At 48.3% G+C, this 19,915-nt stretch overlaps 1 protein-coding gene across 5 annotated transcripts in view; it reads left to right on the top strand.

Annotated features, from left to right (window-relative positions):
* Positions 1-19,915, top strand: part of LOC308609228 (protein Shroom2-like) — a 141,252-nt gene that overhangs the window by 44,568 nt on the left and 76,769 nt on the right. For all 5 annotated transcript variants that reach the window (XM_081222859.1, XM_081222861.1, XM_081222860.1 and 2 more), the window contains exon 2: positions 18,903-19,054. In XM_081222859.1, the coding sequence (XP_081078985.1) occupies positions 18,903-19,054 (152 nt within the window). The remainder of the gene's footprint in view (positions 1-18,902; positions 19,055-19,915) is intronic.

Raw genomic sequence — 19,915 nt, 5'->3', positions numbered from 1 at the left:
ATGGAGAGATGCCACATACCCTTTACCTGGTGTCTCCCACTGGGAACACCTTGCAAAGCTCTAGTAACAGTATCACAACCAGCATGTTGACATGGATACGGTCAAGGTACAAACCATTCGATCCCACATGTGGCCCCTGGATAGCCATACCCGCTCCGCTCCTGCCCTCAACCCCACCTTTAACCCCTGGCTGCTGTTTTTGTAATTGTTTCATTTCAAGAATAAGACATAAATAGAATCAGACAGTATGTCATCTTTGGGGATTGGCTGTTTTCACATAGCATAATTCTCTGGAGTGTGCCCACGTGTATGTATATCAGTAGTTGATTTTATTGCTGAGTCATATTCCATACTGTTCACTCACTGAACGACCTTGGGCCAGTCTCTTGTCTCAGACTCCTAGGACTTTTGTCCTTACACGAGGAAGTCAGGAAAGAAGGAGGGGTTGGAGCACATTCACGCAGCCGCCTCCAGGTCCTTGGCATCCCAACCAGCCGGTTTCTGCCCTGCGGCCATTGCGGACTTTCCTTGTCCTCTTTGCTCTCTGGAACCTGCTTGGGCAGTTCCCAGTCCTGTGGTTTGCATGTTTCCCCATCTCTCTGTAATAAATTCCACTTTGCTTGTCTCTCGGTCAGAGCCTTAAATGATCCAGAACCCCGGCGATTACTTGGTCATATATGCCCCACCTCGAGCTAACTGGCCACCCAGGAGGCTGGAGTTCAGAGAAAACAGTGCAGCGCTGCCACTCACATGTTTGAGTTTCTCGCCGGTTCGTCCAGTATTTTCCTCTGACGTTTGTGTGTGCAGACGGTGCTGTTATCCTAGGCGCATGAATAGAAATGTGGAAAGGTACAGAATTGTTTTTCTTCTGCTCTGTCAAAACACTGCTGCTTCCCCTTTCTGGTGACACTACTCTTTTAGCTTCTGCTTTGGGTTGCCTCCTCTGTACTGCTTTTATAAGGATAAAAAGTTCAGAACCTTATTCTGTGGTAAAACTCTGTTCATCAGTCGTTGACCATTTAGCCTGGAATTTAACTTAGAGCCAGGGATGTTCCCTAGGTGACGAGTGTCTATTTTGTCCCGTCAGTTTCTAGTCTTGTATTAATAGGAGTTCACTGTGTCAGACGAGAGGCCTGTCTGCCTCATTCCGTTCCTTTCACGTTAGGGTCCAGCAGGAAGGGCCTGCTCGTTAAAGGCAGTGTCTCGTGAAGCTGAGGGAGACGTTCGGGAATGCAGGGCAGGGCGTGACTACCAGCTGGCTGAGCCATCCACATCCTTTGGGGGAGGTTAGTGCCCATGAAAAGGCTGCGTCGTACGTAGTCTGTAAAACAACAACAACAACAACAAAACCTGACAGCAGCTTCCAGCAACATATTCAGCTAAAGCTTTGATTACTTGGAATATTCAATTGACTAGATTGATTTTCTACGCCCTGCTCTTAAGGACCTTCCAGGCTCCTCTGTGCTGGGGTGGAGAGCAGCAAACATATGACCTCCTGATGCGCAAACTGTCTGTACAAGTTTTCCTGCTGAGACTTGTCTAGCTCCTTGCTGGGGTTTTTTTTGTTTGTTTGTTTGGGTTTTTTTTGGTAGCATCTGAGGCTTAATTCTTTTTTATTTTATTTATTTTATTTTTGGCTGTGTTGGATGTTCATTGCTGCGCATGGGCTTTCTCTAGTTGCGGTGAGTGGGGGCTACTCTTTGTTGAGGTGCGTGGGCTTTTCATTGCCGTGGCTTCTTGTTGTGGAGCACGGGCTCTAGGGCGCACGGGCTTCAGTAGTTGTGGCTCGCGGGCTCTAGAGCGGAAGCTCAGTAATTGTGGCTCGCGGGCTTTGTTGCTCCGCGGCATGTGGGATCTTCCCGGATCAGGGCTTGAACCTGTGTCCCTGCATTGGCAGGCAGATTCTTAACCACTGCGCCACCAGGGAAGTCCCTGAGGCTTAATTCTTAATGCCACCATCTTGAATTTCTATTTGAACTGGGTCTGCCGGAGGCTTTCTTTCTGTTATGCCCAGTCTCCCTTGGGACACACATCATACCTTATTAGGGCACAGATTGCATGAATTGCAATTTTCAGGAGTGTTGAATTAGACCCACAATAACAATGACTGTAGAATTGCAGTTGCAGAAAAATTTAATTATGCTGATAATCGAGGCTAAAATTACTTGTAGATATATAACATTTCCTAGTAACTTTAGTCAGGAAATGGAAAATTCTCTAAAACACATTACAACTTAGAGAATTTTATAAGGATACTCCTCATAGATAAAGTTATATTTTTTAAATGAGATACTCATTTTCTAGATTATAGAAAAAATCATGCAATAATCATTAATGCCTTGGGGGAAAATGGTATTTCAGAACATTATAGATAAGAACGTAAGAAATGCAATCTTTTTAAAAAAAATTTATTGGAATATAGGTGATTTACAATGTTGTGTTAGTTCAGGTGTACAGCAAAGTGGTACAGTTATACATATATTCATTCTTTTTCAGATTCTTTTTGCATACAGTTATTACAGAGTATTGAGTAGAGTTCCCTGTGCTCTACAGTAGGTCCTTGTTGTTTATCCATTTTATATATGGTGGTTTGCATCTGTTAACCCCAAACTCCCAATCCATCCCTCCCCCCGCCACCCCCTTGGCAACCACAGTTCTGCTCTCTGTGTCTTTGATCTTGTGTCTGTTTCGTGGATAAGTTCATTCGTGTCATATTTTAGATTCCATGTACAAGTGATATCATTTGGTATTTTGGACAATTTTTTTTTTTTTGCAGTACGCGGGCCTCTCACTGCTGCGGCCTCTGCCGTTGCGGAGCACAGGCTCTGGACGCGCAGGCTCAGTGGCTATGACTCACGGGCCCAGCTGCTCTGCGGCATGTGGGATCTTCCCAGACCAGGGCTCGAACCCGTGTCCCCTGCATCGGCCAGGGAAGCCCTCCTATCTTTGTTATCTTAGTACCCTATTTTTTCCAAAACACATGATAAAATGTCTATTATTTACTGTAAATACACAAAATTCTGAATTAAAAACCGTATTACACAAAGACATGCTCCTAATAATGGCACTCTTTCTAGGTTTGAAAAACTGCCTCCTAAAATATAATAAATATAAAAGTTATTACTAACTTTTTGTGCACATATTAAACACTTACCAAAGCCAGAGTAGTTCAAATATTCACAATGTTATTATAGTAATTCTTTCAGACATGAACAAAGAGAAATTCTTACTGATAATGGAGTGTTGTTATTTTTCAAACAAAGAGGAAACTTTTTACTCAACACTAACATTGTTTCACAGAAATCCTGTTTTATAATGATACCGCTATGTTGTTGGACAAAAGATTATTCCACATAATTTTTTTGTTTTTGTTTTTGTTTTTGCGGTACGCGGGCCTCTCACTGTTGTGGCCTCTCCCGTTGCGGAGCACAGGCTCCGGACGCGCAGGCTCAGCGGCCATGGCTCACGGGCACAGCCGCTCCACGGCACGTGGGATCCTCCCAGACCGGGGCACAAACCCGTATCCCCTGCATCGGCAGGCGGACTCTGAACCACTGCGCCACCAGGGTAGCCCGACAAAGTATTTTTTAATACCCTGTCATGGGAGATAGCTGCCTCCCCCCTTTTTTGAACACAGTGATAAAAGTCCCAAATAGTCCCTTATCAGTCCTAGCAGATGAATGTATATTTTGCATTAATTTGTCCCCCGTAGGACGGAATAAAGCACAGGAGATGGAACGAACGCAGGCTGTGGCCAGCTTCAGAAATGCCCTTGCACAGCAGTGTAAAGCAGCTATACTCCAATAAGAAAAAAAAAAAAAAGGCCTTGGTGCTGCAGCTTTGCCATGCTGAGTGTTAAAGCGCCCCAACCCAGGAAGAAATAATGGCTCCATCCCTCCTCCGTGCGCACAGCCTCGGGGTGTGTCGGGCTCTCATGGTCCGTGCCTGCCTCTCTGCACACTTCTGCCCATCGTCAACTGGCACACGGTTAACTGTTTTCCCTTGACTAGTGAATAATACAGTCTTCAACCTGGGGAAGAAGGAGAAGTGGGCTAGAAGCAACTTCTGACATCCTGATAAAAGGTTGCACAGCTCCCTTCCCGCAAAGCACAGCCCAGAAGCGCTTGATGTGCTCTGGCCTCGGCAGACGATGAGGCACTACTGGGTCAGGAGAGTTAAGTCATTTTAATATGAGTCTTTTTTTTTTTTTAAACTTAAGAATGTGTCCAGTTTTTGCCCAAAGCTGTGAATGCACTTGGGAGACATAAATGTAATATTAAGGAATGAGGATTTCGCCTGTGAAAGCTGGCTGCTGAAAAGTCAGCAAAAGGTTGCTGTTTTTTTCTGTGCAGATTCATCAGGATTGGAGTAGCCTAAATCCTTTTTTTTCTTTTTATTGAAGTATAGTTGAGTTACAGTGTTGTATTAATTTCTCCTGTACACCACAGTGATTCCGTTATACATATTTACATTCCTTTTCATATTTTTTCCCATTATGGTTTATCATAGGATATTGACTGTAGTGCCCTGTGCTCTACAGTAGGACCTTGTTGTTTATCCATGCTCTATATAATAGTTTGCACCTGCTCATCCGAAACTCCCAGTCCATCCCTCCCCCACCCCCTCCCCCTTGGCAACCACAAGTCTGTTCTCTATGCCTGTGAGTCTGTTTCTGTTTCGTAGATAAGTTCATTTGTGTCATATTTTAGATTCCACATATAAGTGATATCCTGTGATGTTTGTCTGACTGACTTCACTCAGTGTGATAATCTCTAGGTCCATCCATGTTGCTGCAGATGGTACTATTTTGTTCTTTTTTATGGCTGAGTACTATTCCATTGTATATATGTACCACATCTTTATCCATTCATCCGTGGATGGACATTTAGTTTGTTTCCATGTCTTGGCTATTGTGAACAGTGCTGCTATGAATATAGGGGGCGCATGGAGTAGCTTAAATCTTAAGTGCTTTCTTTTTTTTTCCTATTTTTAGATGACAGATGGAGGTTACAAGTTAGAAACATAATATTTTGGCAGTTTTGGTCTGATTCTAAACTTCAGTTCACTGGGGAGAAATAATATTACTGCGGAGATGAGGAATGTGTCTAGTGAAAAACCTGCGTTCATGTAGTCCCGTTGATTTAAACTCTAGATTTTATAAGTATCCAACCCTCACTCCCCTCCTCCATGATATATATATATATATATATTTTTTTTTTTTTTTTTTTTTTGCGGTACGTGGGCCTCTCACCGCTGCGGCCTCTCCCGTCACGGAGCACAGGCTCCGGATGCGCAGGCTCAGTGGCCATGGCTCACGGGCGCAGCCGCTCTGCAGCATGTGGGATCCTCCCGGACCGGGTCACGAACCTGTGTCCCCTGCATCGGCAGGCGGACTCTCTACCACTGCGCCACCAGGGAAGCCCCATGATAAATTTTTAAAATGCATTATACTCGTCTGTCAGCCAGGAGTACAGGTGTTACATGAGGAGAGATGTAGTGACTTGGAGCTGGTAGATTTCTAGAGTGTATGCAATGTGTCTTAAATAAAAACATGAGTACAGCAAGACGTTATAGGTTTTCGTAGCCTGTGTCTCAGATGTGATAATAAATGATGCCCCTCGGCAGTTTTTTGTTTTTGTTTTTTTTCTTTTTGGCCACCAGGCGCGGCCTGCGCAATCTTAGTTCCTCAACCAGGGATTGAACCTGCGCCCTTGGCCATGACAGTGCAGAGTCCTAACCCCTGGACCGTCAGGGAAGTCCCTCAGTAGTTTTTTAATTAGAAAAGCTAAGAGTTTTAGTGTTTCAAACTGTTTTATTTGGTGTTGATTTTTTAAAAACATTATAAACATTAAAAGGAAAAAACGATTTGTATTTATAAAGAATGAGGACTCATTCTAAAGTATGGATGTCTTCTGGATGAACCCGTCTGGTTCTCTAAGGACCTCGCCCCAGGCCCTTCCAGGGGGCCCCGGGGGAGAGTGGGGTGGGGTGTGTGTGTGCCGGTACCTCACCGCCCAGCCCCATGCACACCTAGGGTCCTGGGACCCTTTGGGTCTCTGCCTTGCAGCTGCGTGGCAGCTGCCGCATCCACAGTCGGTGTCTTTGTTCACGGCCAGAAGCAGAGCGAAAGGGTGGTACCAGATGTTTCTGCCCCTTTGATGGCAGAGACAAAGGCTTTCCTCAGAAGCCTCCAGCTGACATCCGCCCCCGTCTCCTGTCAGGACCGTCACGGCTGCCCTCCCTGTGAGGGGGGACGCACGTGTCCCCTCCCGTGTCTGCGGGGACTCTGGCTCCACAGTGCTGCCGGCCACTGCGGATGGTCGGATCCTAGTAACAACGGTGGAGGGCGGCACCTCCGCAAGATGGGGTAAGGGATCCTGGAGGATCCGGACGGGAGCGAAGCCCTGAAAGACCGGCCGGCTGTGGGGATGCAGGAAGAGGACCTGGCGGTGGGCGTGGTGGAGACCACCTTGGTGTGGGTAGGATCCTGCATGGGGGTAGATTCTAACTGCAGAGAGGAGGCGTGTACACAGAGTAGGACAAAACGCCCCAAATCACAGGCTACCCCTTGGGGGTTATGCGCATATGACGTTCCCATGCAACTTTTCTTTTGGTGTGGGGGGATTCTCGCCAAGTTTTAAAAGCAAAAGAGTGCCAGCGATTTGAGGACATAGGGATAGTACCCATAAAGATCCAGCTCTCCAGCTTGTTAAAAAAACAAAACAAAAACAAAACCAACCCAAAAAACTGGAAGATCCGCCCACACTGGCTGTTAATTTCCCTGGGGCTACCAGCAGCCAGGACCGGGTAGTAGCTGCTGCGCCTTCAGAGGGGAGCACCCAGCCACCGCCCCAGGGCCCCTTTCGAGGGCTGTCTTTTGTATCCTGGTCCCCTACCCTCTGGGTGCTAGTGTGTGCAGCCCTGAGATTCCTGTGCTTAGTTAGGCTCCCCAGGCTTGGCCTTTGACATGTATCTTTGTCCATTTGAGCTGCCGCAATAAAAAAACAAACAAACAAAAACCTATAAACAAGAAACATTGATTTTTCATAGTCTGGAGGCTGGAAGTCCAAGAGCCAGCCAGGGGCTGGCAGATTCAGTGTCCGGCGAGGACCTGCTTCCTGGTTCATAGGTGGCATTTTCTTGTATCTTTACACGGTGGAAGGGCTGAGGCAGCTGCTGAGGGGCCTCTCGTATAACAGCACTGAGCTCATTCCTGAAGGTTCCACCTTCATCACCCAGTCACCTCCGCGAGACCCCACCTCCTTATACCGTCACATTGGGGGTTGGGTTTCAACATGTGAATTTGGGGGGGTGGGCACAAGCATTCTGTCTATGACACCATCCCTGAGAAGAGTTTTTCAAAGAGACAGCCCTCGTGATGGGTGAGATCTTCTCTCTTTTACCCGATAGATGAAGCGTTGGGGGGAGCTCTGACTCACCTAAAGGGAAGGTGAGGTGGCCTTGGGTGGGTCCCCTTGGAGCAGCCCCTCTCCTGCGTTGCCCAGCGGCAGCGTTATCTAAAAGAACAGGCGCCGTTTCTTTGAAACAGCAGAAGGCTGGGAACGTCCATTACAAATAAACAGCCATGTGTCTGACAAGCAGGGACACTTTGTTCTCGTGTCCAGCAGTTCCTCTTCCTGTTTCTTGATTGCCTATCAGCTCCTGCAGATTGCTTTTCTTCTTTGAAAACTGCAGAATTAAGTCATTCCAGTCATCCCTGTTGAACCGGTGCTTAAATGTTCCCACTACTCATTTGCAAAGGGCAGGTCTGTGCTGTGTTCCTCCTGTGGTATAAGGTGAAAGCTAGCTTTAGACCATAACTTCACTGTCCAGGCTGACTATTTTCCCTCTCTGTTCACCCTTCCCAGAGACGTTGCCTGTTGTGTCGTGACAGACACTGGTATCAGAGGGGAAGAAATAAAGATACTCTTGGGGTTTTATCCTCCAGGAGATGCTAGTCTTGCTGTGGGGCTGGCAGCAGAAGCAGGGAACCGAAAACAGAGGGTTTGGGGGGACTTCCCGGTGGTCCAGTGGTTAGAACTTTGAGCTTCCATTGCAGGGGGCATGGGTTCCATCCCTGGTCAGGGAACTAAGATCCCGTGCGCCACGTGGCGTGGCCAGAAAGAAAGAAAGGAAGGAAGAAAACGAAGGAAGGAAGAAAGGAAAGGAAGAAAGGGAAGGAAGAAAAGAATATGAGAAAACCCAAAACCAGAGGATTTGGAGCCCTGAGTGGTGATGCGCCCAGGGTATTCGGGAGGCCAGGAGGTGGCCACTGGGCCCCACTGTGGAAGCGGTGTTGGGGGATCCTGGTGTGGGACCCAAAAGGATGAGTGGGGTGAGCCAGGCAGAGTGAGTGTGTGCGTGTCAGGGGTAGGGGTGTGAATAGAGGGGACCCAGCCAACAAGGCCTGGAGACAAGGAGGACCATTTCTTCGGGGAGAGAGGACAAAGGCTTCTTAGTTGCAGGCCCGTGATGTCTGGGCAGGGCTCGTGGTGTCCAGAACAAGGCCTGTTCTGCCTGGTCAGGGTGGGATTTGATTGAACACAGTGGTTCCCCGGGCCTGACTGGCTGGCCTCTCGCGTTGCTGGTGGAAGAGGCTCTGTGGCAGGTTGAAAGGGGATGTTCGAGCTGTCCGGTTTCCTGTGTTCCCCAGGAGTTACGATGACTGGTGCAGGTACTTCGTCCTTTCTCTAGAACCATGGTTCTCAGCTGGGGGTGATGGCTTTTGTCCCCAGCCCCCACCCCCACCCCGGGGCACCCTGAGTAGTATCCGGAGACGCTTGGGTTGTTCTGACTTGGGGTCGGGGACGCTGCTGACACCTAGTGGGTGGGGACCGAGAATGCCGCTCCTAAGTGTCCGACGGCGGCCACCCAGTGCACAGGACGATCCAGCCCTGGATGTCTGTAGCGCCGTGGCGGGGAAAGGCGGTGTGGTACCCCATCGTTGGGCTCTCCCGTGTTTTGTCTGCTGGACGTTTGGGTGGTTTCTGTGTTTTAGCTGGTGTGGTTGATGCCAGTATGATCATCTTGTAGGGGCGTCTCGGTGAACAGACCTACACAGGGTTGACTTGAAGGTTATTCTCTCTGTTTCTGCAAGTGGTTGTATTGATCTGTGCATCCGCCCCGTACACAAGACTTGAGGGGGTTAGAAGCAGCCCACCTGTCCATTGACAGGTGAAAGGATAAAGAAAATGTGGTCTATACATACAATGGAATATTAGCGTTAGAGAAGTGTGATCACGTGGACGAACCTCAAGCGCTGTAACCAGACACAGAAGGACAATCCTGTATGATTCCACTTCCACAAGGTATCCGCAGGAGTCACGTTCATGGAAACAGAAAGCAGAATGGTTGGTGCCGGGGCCGGGGAGATGCTTGATGGACATGGAGTTGTGCAAGATGAAGTTCTAGGGGTCGGTTACACACAGTGTAATTATAGAGAACACTGCTGAACTGTACATTTAAAAGCGGTTGATGGTAAATCTTCTGTGGGGTTTTTAAACCACCCTTTTAAAAAACAAGAGTCACAGGTGCTCCGGTCCTCGCCCAGCTGCTTTCCTGCGGGTGTCCTGGTGTCTTCGTGGTTGCACTGCACTCCTTTGCGGCTCGTGGGACCCACCCTGCCTCTTCTCTGAGGTACGCTTGCTCGCTCGCTCAGGGTAGCAGAGGCGCAGTGGGTGTTACAGGATGACAGGAGTTAGAGCTTATGTAAATGTGGGAGAGGGTCTGTAAGGGAGTTCTGGGGGATCCTGGACGGAAGGAGTGCCTCTGAGAAGCCACGCCCAGCCGGCCTGGGGAGCTGGCCGGGAGGGTGCCTCCATGCAGCCACCGGTACGTGGGCCTGGGCCAGGCATCTCCTTGTAGGAAGACAGGGGATGCAGAGCAATGGGGTGTAAGAGAAGCTGGAGGCCCCCGGGCTCTTCTGCATCACTTCCGCCTTCTATCCTTGGACAGATTCTCCTTTGGACCCAATCTAACCAACCGTACAGGGATAGAGATTCTAGAAAGCGTAGTTCCTGTTTGAACCAAGAGGACCCAGAGCTGTACCTGTTATAAACACCTGACCTGTGCATGCAGCATACATTTATTTCAAAGGGCCGTCTGGGGAGATGGGGCATGTGTCCTTTTTTTCCCTTTGCTTGATTGCAAAGCCACAGTATATAAACCATGACATCTTTTTAAAGAGGTATTTGTGTCTTAGCCTGAGAACTTAACTATCACTTAAATCATGTTGTTTTTTTTAAATGTGAGAAATGCGGTCTGGGTTTCCACGAACATAATCCACTTATAGGTGAAACTTTTGTAAAACGCTCCATGTGTAAATGGCAACTCGCTGTATTTTAGAAGTTTTCTGTAAGGCTATAGTAGCTAATTAAGGGGAAAAGAAACTTTAAATTAGGTTAAGAATAACCTGTAAGAACAGCTAGGATAACTGAGCTTCAGGATTTACTTTTCCCCCAAACAATGTTATTTGAAAGGACTTAGAAACCACTCTACCTAAATAGCTTGCAGTATTGTAAATGAAGCTGTCTCCCTTTACCACTTCAACGTCTGGTTTCCCCGTGTTAATGACCAAGAATGGGGATCATTTGTCACTGAACTTGAGAGTCCAGGAACCTAGCCTGTGCTGTAGTCCTGATTGGAACACCCACAAATTACAAGGAAAATGATTTGTAAACATACTTGTGTAATACGTCCGAATTTACAAAATATTTTCATAATTGTCTCATTTTTATTCTCCTCTTGGTGCCGGGTTGTAAGACAACCAGCTCTTACCACCGTTGTTTTGGGTGACAAAATTGAGGCGAAGAAAAATTAAGTGACTTTCTCCAAGTTGTGCAGTGACGTGGTAGAGGTGAGTCTTCAGTCCTGGATCCATCACCCCTCATCTCTGTGAAACCTTGCCCGATCCTCACCCCTCCCCGTACCCTGTGCCACTGGGGCCCACGAGTGCCTCCCTCGTTGCGCTTGTCACATGGAATTTATATCCGTCAGGGTCCAGTTGGGAGGCAGAAAGCGCATAGTAATTGGAACAGGGCCTGCTTAATAGGAAACAGGATTCCGCAAACTGGCCACGTACCAAAACACCCCTTAGGTCTTGTCTGTCTGTCCGGGAAGGTTGAGTAGTTACCATAGGGACCGGAAGGCCCCGCAAAGCCTAAAATATTTACCATCTGGCTCTTGAAGGAAAAGTTTGCCAGCCCCTGGTGTAAAGGATTACTAACTCTAAGCAGATTATTACTTATTGTCAACTTACTGAGTCTCGATGAGCTAGGGACTCCTCCGGGGTAAAGAAAGCTTTAAAGAGTGCTGGAGTAGCAGCTGTAAGGACCAGCCACTGCCTCTAGGGCTGAGGCACATTACCTGTAAGGGAGGAGGAAGGAGCTGTACGACCACCCCCCTCTTGCTCCCCACCCTCCCCCCAGTCTGAGATTCAGATCTGCATGGCATGGGTGTGACAACAGAGAAAGTCACTGAGCCCCTCGGGCTAGCTGACAGACAGGAAGCTGTCCGTGCAGCACCTGGCAGGTGGCCAGGGAGCTGGCTGGCACGCCAGCGGAACCCCTGGGAAGCCTTCCGAGGGCATGCTTCTAAAACTGGCCGGGAAGCTGCCCACTGGAGTGCTCGTGGAACTTGGCTGTGGAGCCGCGGTGGATTCAGCCACCGCCTCGTCCACAGGAGGAGGCAGAGGACAGCAGCCCCTCCAGCGCCCTCTACTGAGGACCCTTCCAGAGGTGCCAGCCCACGAAGGAGAGCTGTCCTCAGGTCCTGCCCCAGTATCACCGCTCGCTCGGGCGGCGACGGGGGTTTGCAGTTACGAGGCTGGCTGGCGTGGTGTTGGAGCGGGTCGTTCGCACACCTCGCTCCTTCTAGATTGTAACTTACCGGGCAGGGGTGTTCGGAAAATGCTCCCTGAATGTTGCTCACCAGAAACTGTCCCTTTCACGGGTTGGCCTGTGTTCTCTGGAGCGCTGTGCTGTGCTGAGGCTCGGGACTCTGCAGGGTCCTGAGGCCCCTAGACCTTTGCCCCACCTGGAGAAGAGGCACATACCTGGGGCTTTATCCCCCCCGGGGGAGGCCGTAGCCCATTTCGCTCCGAACGAACGCTCCTCTCGGGGTTCTCTTTTGCAGCCAGCCTGGGGTGTGAGCTGCCACTGCTGACCCCCTGTTGCAAATTCCCTTCCCTGAGCAGTCAGCTTCTTTTCTGTGTCTGCTTGGACTTGGGGTTGCTCACTGCAGCCTCCACTGCCTCTGGATCGTCACACGTCTCAGTGACCTGCTCAGCCTGGCTCTGTCGCCTTGTCGGGGCCACACCTGCCTTTCTTTGTCTTGGGGTGGCATGGGATCCAGCCTTCGCTGTAGCCGTGAGGGGCAGGCGTGCGTTAGGATCTTCAGAGCAGACCCTCACGTTCGTATGCATGGGACTGAATACTGACTGGCTCATCCGAATCCGAATGTATGAGGTGGGTTTTGGTTTCTTAGGATGTTTTGCATGTGGGGGTAGCTATCATTTTTCTTGCTTTTTGATATGTTTTTTTTGTCAACCATGAGGAAAGCAGTTTTCTTCCCTAATTGATATTTTATTGGCTTTTTTTTTCCTATAAAAACCCACAACAAATGTATGTTAATAGCTTCTTAGATCAAGACAGATTCCTGTTTGCCCATTTCTGCCATCATTGTGCCCCATTGGCAGAGACACAAAAACGGTGATTGAGTATTCAAAGATGCAGAGACATCTGTGGCATGTTGGAGACGTCGGAGCTTTTTTGTTTTTTTTTTTGGCGGTACGCGGGCCTCTCACTGCTGTGGCCTCTCCCGCTGCGGAGCACAGGCTCCGGACGCGCAGGCTCAGCGGCCATGGCTCACGGGCCCAGCCGCTCTGCGGCATGTGGGATCCTCCCGGAGCGGGGCACGAACCCGTGTCCCCTGCATCGGCAGGCGGACTCTCAACCACTGCGCCACCAGGGAAGCCCTAGTGGCTGTTTTGAGGATTGGTACACACACAGTTCAATTTGTACATCCTTCCTAATGTATGTACTGAAGAACTAAGAAACCACATAGTCTTGATTCTTTTCTAAACAGGTGTTCCAGTGACTTTCTGGCTTAAAATGTGGAAGCAGCTTTTCCTTAAGAGGATATCAAGTCTGAATACCTTCAAATGTTGATAGGCTGTGACTTCACAGGTCCCACTTAACCGTTTAATATCATAAGCACCACATGCTCACATTTCCATGTTTTTCATGGCACATTCATGGCGCATGATTAGGGAAACTGGAGTGTCATGACCGGCGACAGGAAGGGCCAAGATCAAGAAGTGGTTTTCTTTAGGAAGTAATTCTACTAAAGAACATGGGAGTACAGGTAATTTTATTTTTATTTTTTATTTTTTTAACTTCTTATTTTATATCGGAGTATAGTTGATTAACAATGTTGCGTTAGTTTCAGATGTACAACAAAGTGATTCAGTGACACGTATACATGTATCTATTCTTTTCCAAATTCTTTTCTCAATTAGGTTGTTACAGGATATTGAGCAGAGTTCCCTGTGCTACACAGTAGGTCCTTGTTGGTTATCCATTTTAAATATAACAGCGTGTATCTGTCAGTCCCAAACTCCCTAACTATCCCTCCCCTCACCCCCCGTTGGTAACCATAAGTTGGTTCTCTAAGTCTATGAGTCTGTTTCTGCCTTTTGTAGCATTTTTTTAAATATTCCACATATAAGCGATATCATACGATATTTCTCTTTGCCTGTCTGACTTGTGTCACTCAGTATGACAATCTCTAGGTCCATCCATGTTGCTGCAAATGGCATTATTTCATTCTTTTTAATGGCTGAGTAATATTCCATTGTGTGTGTGTATATACATACACACACACACACACACACCACATGTTCTTTATCCATTCCTCTGTTGATGGACATTTAGGTTGCTTCCGTGTCTTGGCTATTGTAAACAGTGCTGCAGTGAACACTGCGGTGCACGTATCCTTTTGGACCATGTTTTTCTCCGGGTATCCTGTTCAAGACCTATTACGTGAGTGACTGCGTCTCCAAAGTGCCATTGAGTACGTTCTGTGTTGTCAGGTTAAAAAGAACTACCCCCCATGGAATGTTAAGCTGACACTCGGGATAGCCAGAGACTCTTCAAATTCATTATCCCACCCTTCTCTGGTTGTACCAAAAAATAACCAACGAACAATTTCACCTCTTCAAAAAGCGTTTATACTCCAGAAATGGGGTGAGGTGGGGTTTCCTTCTTAAGCATGTTTCCGGAGCTACTGCGAAGCCTGAATTCCTCAAATAGTTGATAAAAACCCTCCTCGGGATGTATAAGAAGGGAGACAGGGACCAGTGACTGTGATGGTATGTTCAAGCCTTAACACTCGAGAGGTTTTTGGTTTTCGACGGGCTTCTTGGTTACCAGAGATGCGCTCTCCGATTATTTCACCATTGGATACTTCTCTTGGATGAGTCAGCTCTCTTTTCCGAAACAAGGGAGCTTAAGGAGAATGAGTCAAATAGTAAAATTAAGCAGACTAAGGAGGTGACATCAGTGATCATCCTGGCTCACAGAAAGCAGTGCTTTCTCATGGCTTGCTCTCCAGACAGCAAAGCTTCCTTTGAGATAGTCGTAACTGATTAATCACGGGTGTGATTCATGGCCTTTGAAATACAATACTGGACTTCACACATCCTTCCTCCTTTCCTTTTGATCTCTGGGCGTCGCGATTTTCCACATCAGTCCAGCTCCACATCTGAGCCCCAGCGGCCGACCCCTTTCCTGTGGCCCATCGATTCTGTCCTTAGACCTTCCTTCCCCGTGTTTAGAGCGCTTGCTTACATTCGTGTTCTCTGCCCTGTGTTGGTTTGAGCCCTTGTTTCTGCCCAGTGCAAAGACAAGAGCCTGCTGCCTTCTGTTCTCGGGCAGAAGAAATTCTTTTCGTGTCAACCTCCAGGAGGAAGCGGCCAGACGCATTTGCTGGCCTAAGAAGGTCGCTCCCCTGCTTCCGTGCTGGCCTTCTGGGGCCCCCACTGCCTCCAGGATACCATGCCAGCTTCTGACTCAAGGTCAAGTTCCTCATCTTCCTCTTTCCGCCCTTATCTTCAGACGCTCCCCAGCCAGAGCTCCGCGCCAGGCCAGGCTGACATTCCTCAGGCCGGCCCGGCTTCCTGCCTCTGGTCCATCTACACATCCAGACCCCCCTGTGGCACGTCCGCCCCCATCTATGCCACCCCTTTCAAGTTGCGCTTCGTGGGCCTCTCTCTTCGTGAAGGCTTTCATCTCCAGCCCCGAGGCCAAGCAAGCCTGGCCCCTCGCGCCCCTGCTGCCCTGACGTGGTTCCTTCCCACGGGAGTCCCGGCTCCCAGGAGAATCAAGGTTCTCCGGCCCCCGTGGATGTCATCCTTGATCATCTGTAACATCCGTTGGATGAAATACAAAAACTTTGTTCCAACGAGACTTCCATTGACTGTTTTTTTTTCCTCCCGCTGCTGTTCCCAGAAAAAATGTTTCCATAAGAACAGCAAGAAAATGTGCACATTTGGGGACACTTAGGTCTTCATTGAGGCCTTAAACGGGAGGTTTCCAATGCCAGTGAATACTCAGACCAGAATATTCGTCCTGGCATGTGAACTTGGGACTTTGCTTCTGCCAGTGGCACATGGACAGGCATCATGGGTGTGCAGTCATTTGTTCTTGTGTGCCTGTCTTTTTGTAACCGGGCTTTTTTTCGGAGCTACGGCGAGCGACACTGAGAACTTTGCCTGGTGGCTCTAGGACAGGACTGCCCTGTTTGTGGCCCCCCGAGTGCTGCAGATGTCAGGCAGTTCCCTCTGCTAGTGTGGCAGTGCCAAGTGCTCTCTTGACTCTAAGGCAGGGGACGGTGACAAAACGATCCTGAGTGTCTGTAATGCATGATACGCCGTACAGTGCTGGCAGGCAGAGTCAGTAAGTATCCGGTGAGGCTAGAGCCAACTTCAGGTTTGCCCTTTACCAAGTTCAAGCCTAATTAATTCTTCCTACTGGGAGAAGTTTGATGGGGTCAAGAGTACAGACAGGAGGTTTTCAGAACGTCTTCTTTTACAACTGTTTTCTCCATGAGCACAATAAACGTCACACAGACAGTTTGTCTTGGCGAGGAAGCCAAGGGGGGAGAATTCCCCAGCTTCTTTGTCTCCCAGGCCCAGAGCCGTTTTTGCTGGGGATGTAGGTAGAGTGTGGTCAGGATGGGGCAAGTGGGTGCTTCGGAGTGCGGTCTTCACTGGTGCGGGAGCGGCTCGGGAAGTCTTTGCAGATGAGGGGAAGCAACACGACGTCATCAGACTTCGGTGACAGCGCTTGGGGACAGTCTCGCAGAACTTGTGCGTCCGAGGGTTTGTGGGAACGAGACTGAAGAACCCACCAGGTCACGGCCGAGTCACACAGCTTGCCTCCAGGGCGTCCTGCCTTGGAAACCTGTCCTAAGGCCCTTGCAAATTCCTTGGTCATAGTTGTCTTGCCTGAAGATTTTTCTCGTGAAACTGAAATTCAGAGACGGGTCGTCGTAAGGAGAGGGACGCACGTGCTCGCGCTACTCTCATTGCTCGCCAGCTCTGCGCGTGTTCGCTTGTTTTGGCTTTTGTGACTCTCACCCCCCTCTTTCTCCACTTCCTGCACCTTCACCCACCCACCTTCTTCCAGATTTCTCCGTGTTGGGGCCCCAGGGTTCTGTCCTCAGCTCTTGGTGGGTCTGTTTTCTGTGTAGGAGGCCTCCGTCCCCATCCCTCCAGTTTTTAAATTCCTTCCGTTGCTGGTCACCCCACGAGCAGGCCACCTCTCCCCGGGTACCCTCCCCTCACCTCAGCCAGCTGCCCACCGACCCTCCGCCCGGACGGCCCCTTGGCCTCCCACCCGGGACGTGCCAAAACGGAAACTCTCCACCACGTAGCCTTCACCTTGGCTACATGTGGCTGAGTGTGTAATCTTGGTGGGGTGGAAACTTATTGACGATCTGTTATTATGTGGGGATAAAAATTGTCTAGACTTTGAAACCGGTTGTTAACTGAATGGTTTGCTTCGTATTTTAGTTAGGAGTGCTCATTTTGTTCATGCTGTTGACTTGCAATGAATACTTGCTTTATTAACCTAGGAAAAGTTCAGCCGTCCTTGGGTTCAGGCGGAGACTTTAGGAAACTACCACATGGTTTCAGAGCTGAGCCTGTAAGTTGCTTCGTTTCCAGCTCTGTAACTACCAGAGGAGAAACATTTACGGTTTTAGTGCTTTGTGAGGTTCGGGACGGACTTTTAGGTTAGCCCTGGCAAACGGTCAGAGCAGCGAACTTCCAGACCCGTACACCTCTGTGCCTATAAGCATGCATCTTTTTCACTAGGTTTCCTAGCAGTTTGTAAAAATAATGGCTTTTTGGTGTGAAACGGGGGTTGGCAACTTTTTTTTAATAACAAGCCAAGTAGTAAATATTTTTGGCTTTGTGGGTCAGACTATTCTCTTCTCTCCCATAGCAGTGTATAAACAAATAGCTCTGGTTGTATTCCAGTAAAATTTTATTTACAAAAAAAAACAAACAAAAGGCAGCTGGCTGGATTTGACTCATGGGCCACAGTTTGCCAAGCACTAGTACAGAAAACAGGTTGGTTAATTGATGGACTATTTGATGCTGAGTTGGATTATTACTGTATAGGGAAGACGAGGGTGAGGATTTAAAGATTAAGATTCCTCAGGATAAAAATCATAAAATGCTTTTAAGGAGTGAGGCAATACACATTCATACAGATGTGTTTAACACTGCATAGGGACTATTTTACATACCCAGCATGGTGTAATAATCTAGGACTGTAATGAAAGGAATCAGATACTAAGTGTCAGCAAGGGTGTGGAGAAATTGGAGCCCTACGATGCAGAACGTAAAACGGTGCAGCTGCTTTAGAAGGCAGTCTGGCAGGTCCTCACAATGTTCACCATAGCTACCGTACGACCCTGCCATTCTACTCCTAGGTGTACACCCAAGGGAAATGAAGATGCACGCATAAGCACAAACTTGTACACCAGTGCTCACAGCAGCATTAATAGCCAAAAAGTAAAAACAGCTTCAGTACCCATCACCGATGAACGGATAAATAAAATGTAGTCGGTCCATACGATGGAGTTTGCTTCAGCCATAAAAACGAATGAAGCTCTGACACAGGCTACGTCATGGATGCACCTTGAAAACCCGAGTGAAAGAAGCCGGACACAAAAGGCCACCTATTGTATGATTTTGTTTATATGAAATGTCCAGAATAGGCAAACCCTAGACGCCGAGAGCAGATGCATGGTTGCCAGGGGGTGGAAACATCAGGAAGTGACCACTGACAGGCGCGAACGAGGTTTCTTCTGGGGTTAGGAAACCGTTCTAAAGTGGGTGGTGGTGATGGCTGGACAACTCTGTGAATATACTAACAAGCCATTCATTTATCTTTATATGGGTGAATTGTGTGCTCTCTGAATTACATCTAAATACAGCTGTTACGGAAGTAACTAGGTGCAGGATTAATCTATGAGAAATAACTAGTAAATAATAATAATAAAAAATCCATCATCAGTTTTTGGAGGAAGGAGATCCAGAAAGTGAATGGGTATTTCTGGCTCTGTTATTTCTGGTGTGTTTCTGAGAGCTCGTGCGCTTTCCCGCCCCTCCATGAATGGTAGACCTTGTGGAGGCAGACCAGGTGAGGGATGCATCCCTGGTCTCCCGCTGGGAATCAGGGCCCAGGTGCGTTCCTTCACCCCTGGGTTGTCCTGAAGCCAGTCTGAGAAAACCTGTGGGTGGCATGTGTCACGGGCATGTTGTATTCCTGGCTGAGTCCTGGAGGCTTGTTTGCTTGTTCGGGAGGCTCACGGGACACACTTCTGTGTTGCAGATCGAAGAAGGAAGCAAAGCCGCGGCAGTGGACAAGTTGCTGGCCGGAGATGAGATCGTTGGCATCAATGACATCAGTCTGTCGGGGTTTAGACAGGAGGCGATTTGCCTGGTGAAGGGGTCGCATAAGACCCTGAAGCTGGTGGTAAAAAGGTAAGACCTGGGCCTCGTGCCTTGTTTACAAACAGAGATGAGCGGGACAGTGAAACCTGGAGTCTGTTGGCTGCGCTGTGTCACTGTGGCGATCGTGATTTGGACTTAAGTCGCGCGCGCATGTGTGTGTGTACGTGTACATGCATGTACACTTAGGAATCTATCTCTTGGCCAAGGATGAATCCAACATCAAAAATTTTAAAGATTCCTTCTTTTTTTAAAATTAATTTTTATTGGAGTATAATTGATTTACAATGTTTTGTTAGTTTCTGCTATACAGCAAAATGAATCAGCTATACATATACAGATGTCCACTCTTTTAGATTCTATTCCCATGTAGGTCATTACAAAGTTGTTGTTGTTGTTGTTGTTTTCAATAGTTACTTATCTTGGCTGTGCTGGGTCTTAGTTGTGGCACTCAGGGTCTTCATTGCAGCACGTGGCATCTTTAGTTGCGGCATGTGGACTTCTGGTTGTGGCGTGCATTCAGGATCTAGTTCCCCAACCAGAGACCGAACCCAGGCCCCCTGCACTGGGAGCGAGCAGTCTTGCCCCCTGGACTACCAGGGAAGTCCCTACAAAGTATTGAGTAGAGTTCCCTGTGCTATACAGTAGGTTCTTAAAAGATTTCTTCTTTTATTACTGTTGACTGTTAATTTTGATTTAAGTGATCTTGAATACTTAAATCTTATTCTTGGCAATATGTAGGTGATTTTCTGGCAGTGAGGAAACTGCTTATGCTCCAAATGATGAAATGTTATTGCCTGTGTTTTACACAAGGTGGCAGGCTACCAGGTTTTGGGGTTTTATGCTAAAATAATGTGATGCATATAGACTTACAGCTCAGCTAGCAGGTGTTTC

Source organism: Mesoplodon bidens, assembly GCF_964165515.1.
Source record: "Mesoplodon bidens genome assembly, chromosome: X".
Taxonomy (NCBI): Eukaryota; Metazoa; Chordata; class Mammalia; order Artiodactyla; family Ziphiidae; genus Mesoplodon; species Mesoplodon bidens.
The sequence above is the reverse complement of the archived record's forward strand: the minus strand, read 5'-3'. Positions and strand labels throughout refer to the sequence as shown.